This window comes from Juglans regia, chromosome 3 (genome assembly GCF_001411555.2).
Source record: "Juglans regia cultivar Chandler chromosome 3, Walnut 2.0, whole genome shotgun sequence".
Classification (NCBI taxonomy): domain Eukaryota; kingdom Viridiplantae; phylum Streptophyta; class Magnoliopsida; order Fagales; family Juglandaceae; genus Juglans; species Juglans regia.
In genome coordinates this window covers 4,728,221-4,742,594 of record NC_049903.1, presented here as the reverse complement: position 1 = coordinate 4,742,594, position 14,374 = coordinate 4,728,221, and the positions used below count along the sequence as shown (strand labels likewise).

At 33.6% G+C, this 14,374-nt stretch overlaps 1 protein-coding gene across 1 annotated transcript; it reads right to left on the bottom strand.

Moving 5' to 3' along the window:
* Positions 1 to 2,729: 2,729 nt before the first annotated feature.
* Positions 2,730 to 5,221, bottom strand: LOC109008124 (WAT1-related protein At5g07050-like). Its single transcript, XM_018988108.2, has 7 exons — positions 4,888 to 5,221; positions 4,713 to 4,775; positions 4,489 to 4,605; positions 4,147 to 4,399; positions 3,885 to 4,043; positions 3,656 to 3,807; positions 2,730 to 3,301 (listed from the first exon to the last, which is right to left on the bottom strand). Exons 1-7 carry the CDS (start codon positions 5,088 to 5,090, stop codon positions 3,037 to 3,039), a joined length of 1,212 nt encoding a protein of 403 aa, XP_018843653.1. The 5' UTR covers positions 5,091 to 5,221; the 3' UTR covers positions 2,730 to 3,036.
* Between the last annotated feature and the right edge of the window lie 9,153 nt (positions 5,222 to 14,374).

The following is a 14,374-nucleotide window of genomic DNA, read 5'->3' as shown; positions in this document are numbered from 1 at the left end:
AGAAATATTTAGTCACAAAAAGATTACATGAAAATAAATTTATAAAGTGATATAACTTAATATTATATGTCAGATTGTAAAATTATTTTTATCATTAAATATTAGATTTAATAGATCATATAATATAATCACGTTAATTTATGAATTTATTTTTATATAACCATTAATCAAATATTGTATAAGTATAACCTGCACTATATCTACAGACATAGTTTTGTCCACTTCCCTCATGGATTACAATGATTAGAGACGAAGAATTATAGACGGAAACACTAGTACTGACGTCAGGCATTTGACTTGATTATTTGTTTTTAAATATGTTCTATGGATTTAGTGACAGTGAACGGACAAAGTATGGTGGAAACCTATTTAGAAGGCGATCGAAGAAAATACCCATTATATATTTCTAATTCGGAGGAAATTGAGATCGATTCAAATAATTTCTAGTGGGTGTTGAGTCAGGGTTAATACGCACATATTCCAATCTTTTGCTACACATAATGCGATGTCCCAGCCGGTTGGCCTATCGATAATTATTGCTCCTTTGCAAACATGGGCAACCACCTATAAAAAAACACTCCCGAATTTCTTCCAATTGATGATCTCATGATTCCAGCATCAGAATTCAAAAAAGAGACAAGAGAGAAAGGCGGTGGAAATGCGTGCATGGTGCCGGGTGTGGGAGGAGTACCCAAGTTTTGTTTTTGTTTGATTTTTTAAAAAAGACGATACTTCAAATTTATTAATAATTTTTATTTGTAATGGAAGAAAAACGTGATTATAAAACCCAATACTTAGAGGTTACAAATATATATAAAATACCCCAACCTAAATATCAAAATATGGAAAGTCCAGTAAAAACAACAAGACCATGAAATGAAAACTCCAAAAAATACACTATACAAAGACATAAAAACCTAAACATCATGCAAAACAAAGTTAGTACACACAAACATTCAAATGAAACCAAAGGGACATCAAACATGTGATTGACTAAGTGTACCCAAGTTGAAATTAGCAAGGTCAGATCATATATGGCTGAATTAAGTTGGATTTGGGATTGACCAAGTGTTTAGAATTAATTAGTCCAAGCTACTCAATGCAAAGATTTGTCAAATAAACTAGCTAGCTAGCTTTCTGAAAAGGATGATCTCCGTGAGCATGCATCTAAAATATTTATTGTTCAAATGATAATGAAAATCAGGTTAAAACACGATCAATTAAAGATATATATTTTATGAAAAATAATTTGTACAAACTCTAAATAGATAAACTTCACACAAGTTTTTGTAAAAAAATATATCACACTTTAAAAAGTGTAAAAAAAATTATTTTTTATTAGTGAGATCTATTATTTTATAAAATATTTATATGAGACTTGTCTATTTAAAACTTGAAGATATACGTGTGATCTGCTTCACACAAAAGGAAACTTCAGACCCAACGGTTTCAAAGCACAAGGAAACCGAGACAAGTATAGTCTGCGTGTTTGAGAAAATGTCTCACTGATCGTGGGAGCATGTAAGAGAGAATGTTTGTACAGAATTTACCGTTTTGTATAACAACCTTACAAAGGGAGAAAATGGCTATGAACTGGAAAGAAATAAAATGATTTTCCTAAATAATTAGTCAAGGTTTTCATAGTTGTTTGCAAGAGTTGCTATATAAATATATATATATATATATATATATATCTATGTGTGATAAGTGATTTTGTAGCCGTTGGAGGATTTTTGTGTGCCTCAATTTCTTTGTGTATTGTAGCCGTTGGGTCTGAAGTTTCCTTTCGTGGGGAACAGATCACATGTATATCTTCAATAATATTTACTTGGAAGTTACTACTTAAAGACAAAATCTGAATTTTATTAGAATTAATATTAAATTAAAGCTTTGTCATGAATTAATTTTTCCTTTCTCGACCCTCAATCTTTTATTTTTTCCCTTTGATTATAATAAAGTAAGCTGAGGCAATGATATTAATTTTTTTTGATTTTTTTTTATAAGTGGGGTGAGGGTTCGAACTCAAGTTTTTCATTTGGAGAACCACGCTATATGACATCAAGCTTCTAGTCATTTATTTCGATTTAAAAAACATAAATCAGTAAATTAGTAGTGGTCAAGCAATTGTAAGATGAAATATGAATCTAATACACAAGTATGAATAATGATACATATAGTCATAAATTTCGTAAGTACAGCACAATTATTTTAAAAAAGAGTTGAGTCTATTATTAAAAAATTATGTTTTTTATGTGGGTCTAATATTTACTCATTTTTTTTTTAAAAATTATACGATATTTATGTACTCTATGATTGTAAATATCATTTCTCATATAATTAAGTAGCTCCGATACAACATTCGGCAACAAGCTGTACACATGGAGTGAAATGAAGAAGAAGCTGCCGCTAGCTAGAGATCATACAGTCCTCCTTTTCTTTGAACACGTATAAAAAAAAAAATGATAGTTGTAAATGTGTACGTGTAATTAATTTTAAAAAATAAATAAATATGAAATTTATATAAAAAAATTAATTTTTTAATAATAAATTTGATTTTTTTAAAAAACGCTACGATTCTACGTAACACTACTAAAGAAAAAAAGTTCAAGCACCATCAATCTAAGTGGGATCTGCATCAGACGTTAGCACTTCCTCCACGTGTACAATGATAATTGTGGACAATATTTATGTCGTACGGAACAACGGAAAAGAAGAAGAAGAAGAAGAAATTCTGCATTCTCTTAATTGTTTCATTAATTTTTATTTATTTATTTGTTTTTTGGCGAAATATAAGCTTACATGAAAGATACAAGTCCCATTACGTACTTGTAACTCGGTGAAAAAACCTAAAAGGAAAAACAGAGAAAAAAAATACTAAAGATTACATATAGGGACAAAACGCGCCCCCAATCTCCCTCCGCGGCCTCCTTCCCCTCGTCACCGTGCATGCAACAACGCAATCTTATCTCTCTATTTCGCACTGTCTCTCCTTTTATGCTGCATGCTTAGGCTTTTGGTGCTTAATTCCACAGTTAGCTATATCATGGGGGGCAGTGGGATGGGAACACCAATGGCTGCAGCCACGGGAACGGTCTCCTTGTTAGCTTCAGTAGTACTCTTCTGTATTTCGATGTCATTTGCTTCCATGTCTTCCATCATGGTTGCCATCTGGCCATTCACTCCTCCAATTACCTTTACTGGTTCAGGAATTTCTTCAATGGCTTCCTTTTCTTTGTATTCCTTGTACTTTCCCCACAGAACCGAGTATAATCCCATTACGATTAATACAGAGCCCAGAATACTGAAACCACAGGTGGATATATATATTTATTTATCAGTACTTGGCTCCTAGATAATTAATAGTTGTAATTAAATTGAAAAATGATTTTTTTTTTTTTTTTTTTTTTTTTTTTTTTGTGGGTGAGTTTGGGGGACCGGGGTGATAAGACTGAAAGTTAAATTTTGTTTTTTGGGCAGAGATGGAAAATTCAGTTCATTCTGATAATAAACAGATTATGTGATTAATTATCTAGCGAGAAAATGTGTAATTTATGGAATTTGTGATTTTCTTTTTTCAACAAGAAAGTTCGTGTAGTTGTGGTACTTAAATGCCTATATATATTAGGCATGAGATGAAATACAAAAGAAAACTTACCCTCCTAGGTAAATCTTTTCAGCGAGGATGAAAGAGCCCATGATGGCAACAATGATCATCATCAGAGGGCTAAAAGCAGTGACAAAGACAGGCCCTCTTTTCTGCATGACCAACCCTTGGACATAGTAGGCAATGCTGGATGACACTATACCCTGTTCATGAAAATCAAATGTTTAATTTCTAAAGCAAATTGAGAGAGAGAGAGAGAGAGAGAGAGAGAGAGACTTACAGCATAGGCAGCTGCAAGAAGATTCATATCCCAGCCAATTTTCCAAGCAGAGGGCTTGTGCTCCAAAACAAGAGTGACAGCTATAGACTGGAGTGTGCCAATGAAGCACACAAGGGATGTGAGTGAGAGGTGAGCTGAGTATCTCTTCATTGTAATTGCCTGTATGACAAGTCAAATAAATTTCATTTTCCCAATAATTTCAAAAACCACCAAATTTCTATAAAATGAAGAGGATAAACGAAAGACAAAATCGTATCTTTACCTGAATGATGAAGAAAGAAGCCCATGCTAAGGTCGCAATGATGAGAAGCATGGAACCCTTAAACCAGTCCTTGTCAGCGGATCCAGTGGCCTCTTCAGGGGTATAGGATTTAGGGTGATGCATGTGCTGAGACCACACAAAATTAAGGACTTGTCCTTTGTAAAGTGTCATCAACATGGCTCCAGCCACCGTCACTATTGTTCCCACCACCTTTGCTTGGCATCTAACTCTCTTCATGTTCAACTTCTCCATCCTATTCATCCGAAATAGCATACGTTAATGTTAAAATTCCAAACCATTATGGCAAAAAGAAGAGATCGAGATGATGATGATGCTAAATACCTGCAAAGAACTGCCATGACGAAGGTCATTGCTGGGAGCATATTGCTTATGGCACAAGAGTAGGTAGGCGACGTGAATTTCAAGCCGGCGTAGTATAAGTTCTGATCAATCACTGGCCTGTGGAAACAGAGCAGATAAAACAGAGGAAGAAAACGTTTTAGACCAATTATCTAGTCTTTATAGCATGTTGTATATATGACAAATATAGATGAACAGATACTAACCCAAGAAGCCCCAGAACAAAAATCTGCATGAATATCGGAAATGTAATCTTTGGCCTCACTTTCCTGGAAGCAAGCAAAGAAACACGCATGAATAAAAAAAACATTCCACCACGATCAACCCAGAACGACAATCTTCTCTCCTAATAATGATTTTCCAGTTAATCTAGTTATTTACCTCTCGAGAACTAGAGCAAAAGGAGCGATAACTGCGGTAGCAAAGGCGTGCCTGTAGACGACCAGGACGTAATGGCTCATTCCTCGGTTGAGTGAAACCTTAGAGATGATGTTCATGCCAGCATAGCCAAATTGCAGAGAAATCATGGCTATGTAAGGCTTACATCTCTGAACAAAATTGCCAAAGCCTCCTTGTCCCTCCATTTTTTTTTTCGTTTTTTAATCCTGGCTCAAGGATTCTAAAATACAGGGAGAGGAGAAAAACTTTCAAGGAAGAATAGGGAGTGAAAGAAGAAAACTTAGAGGAAGAACACTTCGAGTTTCTTGTGTCTCCTAAGTGTAAAATGGGGAGACAGTCCACTATTTATAGGCGCCCAAGGGAGAGGGCTCTACCCAAAGTAGTGCTGAAGCGAGTTAGAAGTACATGTCTCTTAACATGCTGATGAAATCATATTATAAAAAGTAAAGAAACATCGGCTTTAAAATTTCTGTACTTCGTACGTCATAGTTGTGAAATAATTATTTATCTCAAAAGTTCAATTAATTTAAAATTTATACTCTAATACAACATTAATCGCTATTAATCTAAAATATTACATAAGAATGCGTCATTTTGTAAATTTATTTTTATAAAATTTTTTCGCTTCTTATCGCTATTTGTTACAAAATTTTAAACCGAAAAAAAAGGATGCATTCTAACATTGCACCAATCCTATCAAGTTGAATATTGTGATTATTCAGGTATATATCTATATATGTTCCACGTGGCAACGTAGCTTTATTGCGGGCGGCTTAATGGTTACATCTGTTTCAGCATATATAGTGGCAAGCGATTTGAGGGCTGCCAAATTAAAGAAAGATCGAAGGCTACTGGTGCTTGCTGATCATGCCAATTACACAGGCTGATATGCTGGTGGTGGTCCAGCACATGACATGATGCCAAAATGGGACCACCCGGCCCGACTCGACTCGACTCGGTCTAATAGACTCGGATCGACACGGATGTCGAAGTAGTTTGTCACCAACTGAACTGCATGGCCATATGAATCAAAATGTCGGCTACCATGCATAAAAGTGTGCAAACCGCAATATTATATATATATAGCCTTAATTGCTAGTCCTAATTTGAGCCCTACTTAATTTGTGAGGAATGTTACCCACAAGTGACAAGTCGCAGCTTATAATAAATTAATCGTTTCAAGCAATTAATTAAGTCGTCTTTAAAAAACTTAGATCAGAGTACTACTTCTAGCCTATGCCTTTTATTTTCTCGGAAACTTTTAGATCAGACTTGTACGTATTACTCCATCGGAAAATTGATTCTGATTGAAATTATTTCCGTCAATATTTCTCCTTTATTAAATAAATTTTTGACACGGTGACACCACATAATTAATTATGAAAAAATCTACACAATTTTTTATTATTCATACAATCTCTACACGTTATACTTTTTATTATTTTTTTTATCAAATATTTAATATATTAATAATGAATAAAATAATTGAATTATTTTAAACAAATAAACTTGAAAAAATATTTAAAAATATTAAAAAATTTTAAAAAATTTAAAAAATATAATGTGTACGTGAAAATTGAAGAGGTTGTATAACATTACTCATTAATTATAGTCAGAGCTTTCTTACATCACACTTTTATATATATATATATATATATATCTTGTTTCGAACAATAATGATAAAAGCAACATGTATATATATATATATCTTCGATTATTTATGTCAATATATATATATATGTTTATGACTTGTATATTCTCTCATGTTTAAAGTTTAAACCACAAGTTTTTCTTTTTATCTTTTGCTTTTTCTGGAATAAATATCTGCGCGCCGAACCTTACACGTACAATATGATACGTACACCCTACCTGAATTAATACAATTTAACATACCTTTAATTTCTATCTGAAATTTTGAACAAAAGAAAGATAAGCGAAACTCTTAACATCATCATGATATCAGTTTTAGCTTTATACTAATGGAATAACTTTAAGCTTGATTAATTTTTCCATAGTTAGTACTGCTTAAACAAAGTAAGACTTTTCTAGAAAAGATTATTATATATATATATATATATATATAGAGAGAGAGAGAGAGGGCCGTTTTTGCTAATGAGAACTTAGGACATGTTTGAGTAATGAGATGAAATGAGAATTTTGTGAATAGTAGTGAAACAGTTTATGTTTATAAGATGTTTTGTTCAGTTTTGGAAAAGGAAAAATAAAATTTTGAATAAAAATATTATAAAGTTCAAATATTATCTTAATATAATTTTTTAATATTATTCTTGTTTTAAAATTTGAAAAAATTGTATTATTTTTTATATTTTGTTTTGAAGTTCGGAAACGTTGTAATGGTTAAGTAATAATTAAATGAAAAATTTAAAGACTTGAAATTAAAAAGTGTTTTGTATTTGATTGGTATTCAAGAATTAAATTATATATGAAAAGTTTTGACTGTATTTAAGTGCCCAAACATAGCCTTAGATTCCTTAAATATATATATATATATGATCTATAACTAGATAGTAATGTAGAATTTATACTTTATAGGATAAAAGACTCTAAATTGCAAGTAACAGAGTACTAAGTCTTACAAGTAACTCAAGATCGCTAGATAAATTTATGCGTAATTCGAGATATTTAAGCCTCCTAACAAAGAAAATTAACAAGACCAATTTCCATATATAACATAAATTCCAACTTCCATAAATCTTCCTTTTATCAACTTAATTCTCGTAACAATACTCCCATTTGATCAACTTCAAATTATGTCGACAGATCAACTCTTACTTCCTTTCTTAGCCGCACGATCATTTGGATCAGTCCCCACATGATCATCAATTTCTCCTTTATGATCTCATTAACCCCTTCATCCGTTTCTCCTATCTTCTAATTGAGTATTATTCTTCCCTTTCCTCCTGTTTTTTTAGATCCAAACACTTCTCCCGGCCCCCACTTTTTTCCCAACGCAATGGCCCAAGTGATGCACCATGCATGTAGTAGTTCCAAAAATATTTTCATTAAGACCTTATATAAATTGAGCAAATCGTGCACCCCTAAGGTCCACGAGAAAGGCATGCATATCATGTTCAATATTACTAGGGAGTGTGAGTGTGCGCGCGTGCGCATAGTATCCAGTCAAGCATGTAATATTCTCTAAGGCCACTCACAGGCACAGATTCTCTAAACAAAATCATGACATAGTTTGGTATGTACCTGACGCCGAACAGAATAATGATTATTCTGTAAGTTAATTTCAATAGATAATTCAAAAGAAAGAAGACAAAAGAATCGTCCAAAAATACAGAGAAAATGCCTCTGATATTTAATTCAAAATTATCAATATTGAAGAATGACCCAAGTCAACCCACAAGCCCGATTGTAATAGCTGATAATTGGATGTATCAGAATTTTACCAAAAATAGCAAAATCTCAATAATCATACCAAAATTAAATACGTAATAAAAAAAGGAATCTGCAAAAAATTTTGGCCCAAATCTAGTTCAGAATCACTTCCAAAACAGTAAATGAAATATTATCATAAAAGGTAAAAAATAACTAAAAATAGAAAATCAGAGGGAAAAATAGTGAAATTTGGCCTAAAACAAGATACACATCGAGCATAGCTAGGTGCCCATGACGTGTACGCCGAAAAGAGTTTTTCGAATTTGGGTCATATGCGCGATTCTGATACCCATAGCTAAAGTTATGGTCAAAATACCGAAACGTGCCCAAAACTACCCCAATCAAGGAACTATGACGATTTCCTGCCCTCTTTGAGTTGATCTGCCACATCAAGTTATTTTAACACAGTCAACGCATAATCTAGCAACTCAACATCATCTAACTCGAATCCTCCTGCAGCCAGAAGGATTTGAGTCTGATATCATGACTAGATTGTAAAATAGTGTCTATAACATGACTAGCTTGTAAAATAGTTGTTAAAAGAACTGTAAGTAATTAATAATTTTTCATTTCTTTTTCTTGCAGCCAGAAGTATATATATAAGCTGCCGTGATTTCATTTCCAAATTTACTTCCTGAGAAGATCGATCTAAATTATATATAATAAGCTGTACGCTCATTATATATAGAGGCCACACTTGATCATCTCTAGATTTCTTGTCTGCTTGGCTTTTAGGGCACAATTCAAGGCACGTTGCACGCCTTCACTAATATGCCGATGTCACTTTGCTGCTGCATGCAGCAATATATATAATGTCTAGCTTTATCTCGGGGACTATAAGTTGCAGGGATCGAGCAAGAAGACCACATGCAATTTCATGACAAAGCGACACTGCTATATATCCTAGTCTAGGCCACGAGCTAGAGATAGCTAGAACAAGCTAGCTAGGGCTCCATGTACACTGCGTGCGTGCGTAGTACTATTCCATGTCTTTCTTAATTTGCTTCAAAAGACCCTAAAAGTTTTATTGAATGACGCAGTATTGCTACTCATGAAAGGGCCGAAATTGCCTTTCTAACATCGATCGGACAAGGATCGCACGCACGGTACTACTCCACAAATGGCTCCAGACAGTGTGGCAAAGTGGAGCACCAGTAACCAAATGGGCATCTAATCACCCTCCAATCATCATAACTTTGTCGCTTCGTGCCAACCACAATTAATGCCAAAACAATTTTTCCTTTGAGCAACTAAGAAGAGAATGGTCTGATCAAATTTCCAGTTCCGAAAAAAATGATTGAGATTTTTTTTAGCCTGCTCAGATAAGTTATATGCAATTATAGCACTACAAAAAAATTGTATAAGGAGGACGGACAAGTTGTGTTAATGGGGCCCTTTAGAGTGGTCTATATATAACAATTTGACATGAAAGTAGTTAGATCACTAGCTAGCTTGAAAGAATGGAGCAGGAGAGAGTACTGCTAGGGATCGCTAGCTAGCTCTCAATATGCAGCATGCATGGGTCCTCTCAGGTTGTGAGTCATGTTGAAATCTTTTTGTGGTAATTCCTCGAGAGATATCATGATGAACCAATGATGATCTTTTGTTTTTCTTTTCATCTGTCTCCAACTCCACGGGGTTCAAGAGTACTAGGGTTCTTGCGTAAGATTCCACTTGAAAGCTAGGGTTCCAAGTTGCATGTTGGTGGGGATCATGATAATGGACACGAGGTTTCGCATGCAAATTGCCCTCACGAATTTTTTCACTTTACTCTGATATTTTGTCTTGCGTCTTTGTCGGTTTCTCTCTGAGGAAGTTGGGGATTGATTAATTAGGACTTTAGGAGTGTTAAGGATGAATGAGAGGTAGGAAAGAAGATACATGACATTAAATTCGTCCCTCCCATAGCTGCTTCCCTTGATCCCACGAATGCTTGAAGACATGATGCAGCTCTATTAATATTCCCTATATTATATGATACAACTGATTACCGGCCGGCACTTAATTAGCACACATTAATGTATATATTATATTTCGAGTCACACGTTATAAACTTCAATTTTATATTCATCCACGTACGGCATGTGATTTTATAGCCTATTGATGGTTCGTCGATCGATGGTTTAATTAGTGAGTTGAGCAGCATGACCAATCTGCGCCTCAACTACAAACTACTTACGTACCTATATACGCCGTTTTTATCAGTTTCAAACATTTAATTGATTTAAATATTAAAACTTTTGACTTTCATTGGCCCAAGTTGAAGAGAGATTAGATGATGAAAAAACTAAAACGAATTCGCGATAATGCACTAGCTGTTTATGTTTGCAAGGAATATTGTAATAGATATAGGAATTTACTATGCATGATCAGTGACTATTTAGTCTCACACCTCACACTTATAATTTTTTCATAGGGTGTGAGATATTTTTCATAAGATATGAAAATATTTTTCATAGAATATGGAGTATGGGCTAGTGTGAGGTGGTGAATAGTACTGATCGCAGATGAGAAGAATTTTTCATATATATATAATGCCATTTTTCACTCTATATATATGCGTTCTTCAAAACTATTTCATACAAATTAAAGACTGATCTAGCTAGCCAGTAATTATTAAAGGGTGGAAATTTCCACCGGCCTCCAAATTATTGTCGGCTTACACTTTGTTCTTATATATATATATATATATATATATATATAATTTGGGTGTACAGTGCGTCTTTGTAATTAATTCCGGATTCAAGATATATATGCAAAATGTTAATTTGTTGAATAGAAATTAGTAGATCAATTTTTTCCATTCGTTAAAAATAAAAATCCATTCGTTAAATTAGGAAATATTAAATACGTACGCTAATTAATTTGCAATTATATATATATATATAGATATATACCAACCATGCAGTACTTCTTGTTTTTTGAGCATCCAAACATGACTTCCAATAATCGATCGGTCTTTAAAAGACAAAAACAGGACCAGTAGTACTTACGATCGACCACTCCATCAACAAATTAAAGAAGCAATCTACTTTCTGAAACATGCCCACTTGCACTCGTGCATTCAAACAGTACTGATCAGACTTTGTACTCTTCTTCCCTTTTAGAAATTGTGAATTAAGCTAGCTCGGTGAGTTTCGATGATCATTTTCGTTCCTTCTTTCTATATATTCAGATTTATGTACTTAATTGGAAGCCGATCATCATCGAAGACATGATGTTGTTTTCTCTAATCTTTTTGGCAAACTTTGAAGTCCGCGAATTAAAATCTTGCACGTGATATATATATATATAATTTGTTAAAAACTCAATATCTATTGATCAGCATGCACTTTGTACGTTAATGTCTTGAAAGATAAAAAAAAATATCTCCTTTTTATCTATCCAGGACTCTTTTAACACCTGTACACGATCTTTATTATGTTACGACGTACGTCCTTGACTGAATGTCTCGATTTAATAGGAGAGATTCGACAAATGGTGTTAGCCATATGTACGTGTCGGCACCTAGCTTGAAGCAAAGCTGTCCATCGGTCGGCAGAACATCGCGAACTTTCAACATGCAAAAAACACCCGCGTTTCTTTAACAAAAGGCCGTTAAAGAAGGCCGTCTATCTGATCAATTATTGAAATCAAGTGAAACCAGACGTTGCTCCTGGAAGTGCAAGCTGGTCAAAAGTTCATTATTCCTCCAATTAATCTATACGATCGATGAACCAGCTTTGTCATGAACAATCAAAAACCAATCAAATTAAGTTGTGCTTTAAGCCTTTTTTCCAGTCATCCTTGAGCTAATTAAATACGGAATCGGGCACTGCATGCTTACCCTTTAGAAAAAATGTATCTCGCACTGGCTTTTCTTCGAAAGCAACAAATAAACGTGAAAAGTTAATCAACCACGCACAGAATTAGAAGCTGATTGATCATAAATGTAGATCGAATATAGTCAATATTGTACATGCATATATATAAATATATATATATATATATATTTATATATATGTTTGAGTGACGATCCAACCAAGAGCTATCAAGTTTTATCACTCAAAGAAGATCGAGTCGCGCGGTCGACACTTATCAAAAAGCTATGCATGATCAGGTCTTTTTGTTGATGTCGAAATCGTTAAGGAACGTAATTTATGTGGAGAACTGATTTATTAATGATCTAGTACGCCACTACAAGAAAAGTGGTTAGTAACAAGATATTATTGATGATCACAATCAACTTTAATTTCTTACGTGCTACACCATACCAATCTCGTTCGTTAATTATATATGATCTTTTTCCTGTAGATGAAGAGAGGCAAAAGTTTGATCACCAAAAATAGTATAATTTCTGAGGATAGCTAGGTCACTGTATCTTATCTGGATTTAATCTTGTAGATCGATCGTACGTACGTATGCATGCTATATATAATTTGAGTCCTAATTAAGCTGATAGCAATATGATCCTCCTGCATGCATACATGCAGTACGTACAATTCCAATTCGAACTTCAGTTTTGCCAGAAAACCTCTGATCTGGCCCCTGCAGGGAGGAGGAAATCAAAAACATTTGGCTTGTAACAAATAAATCAAGCATGACATGACACTTGATAAATAAAGATAAAAATTTTACTATTTTTAATATATAATGGTTTTGTTTAGTTAGAGTTTTAACTTTGATATAAAATAGTACTTTTTTAGTATACCTATATATATATATTATATATATAGGTCTAAGAAAGATCATAAGTTTTGACAGTTTCGACTTTGAGCGATCATGATGCATATAGTACTAGAAAAGACATTCACGTCATTTTTGCTGATATGATAAAGGTTTGATCATGACCTCGCACGGATAAGGATGAGTCTTCTTTAAGTTTCTAACTCTAGTTAAGTTGCTCGTGTTGATCAGGAATATCATGACGTTCTACGTCTGGTTATGACCAATTAAGCCCATGCATGCATATAATTAGATCATGATCATGAGGTTTATAATTAGTTCTTTTCTTGATCATCAACATGAGTACTACTTTAACACGGATCAAACTTTGGTTTATCATTATATATGGTAATGCATGCGAAAATGCCAGCTGATCTATATATAGACGTTGATTCGATCATGTTCATGCATGCACGCACAACTAGCTAGCAGCATACATGATGTCGATTGTAACGTCTTCTGATCTCTTTCTTAATTTTATTTATTTTTTTCTTTTTTGTAATGTGCATGCATATATGCTACATGTAACATGATAGTCATAAAGTTTTCCAAAAAATTCACTCGAGGGTTCCAAAAAGGTGCATGGGGGAGGGAGGCTTAGATATTATTATATATATGCATGTATATGCGCTCTAAGCTGTCTACCCTTGAAAATTAAGGAAACTGTAAGAATCATATGTACGTACGTAAGTCCTTAATTATAAATGTCCAATCTGGAAAATCAGGACTTGAATTCCTTAATTACTGAATCATGCATATTCAAGATGATGAAGCACTATATATGATCTTCGGCTAAAAATTATAGATTTGCTAATTCTAATTTGTTTCGTTGACTACGACTCTAGTTGCAACTTGCATTGCATTTTATAATATTAAATAAATGATTTAAATGTCAACTAGTTAATTACAATCATTTCAGCCACCAAATTAAGTACCTGAGTACGTGTACCACCATCAATGCAATTTGCAGTTTATATATAAATATATATATAATTAATGCATGTTGGTCTAAATATTAATCTTTTAAACATTAATTCCAAAAGTTCATGTGATGATCATATATATATATATATATATATATATAGTAAATGGTAATGAAGTAGTAGTACGTATCGATCGACAATTGAAGGAGATACCAAAGTGACAATTAATAATGCTAATTATGTCAAATAGCACTGATCATGACAAAGCATGCAGCAGCTATCTCCCCCCACATATATCCAATATATTAAGACTCAGTTGCATCAATTTCATGATCATGCGTGCAGCTTGCTCATCTTGTGTTGATGAACCGACAATTGTGCGCAGTTCCTTCCAACAAAGAAGCAAGAACACGGCTACAATAAAAGCATAATAT

What these genes read in the sequence shown, in the direction of transcription:
- LOC109008124 (XM_018988108.2), bottom strand. Translation starts at nt 5,090, where the DNA reads ATGGAGGGACAAGGAGGCTTTGGCAATTTTGTTCAGAGATGTAAGCCT. An exon ending in GTCATGGCAGTTCTTTGCAG is followed by an intron (nt 4,400 to 4,488) that starts GTATTTAGCATC and finishes TCGGATGAATAG; the next exon opens with GATGGAGAAGTTGAACATGA. An exon ending in GAAAAGATTTACCTAGGAGG is followed by an intron (nt 3,302 to 3,655) that starts GTAAGTTTTCTT and finishes CTGTGGTTTCAG; the next exon opens with TATTCTGGGCTCTGTATTAA.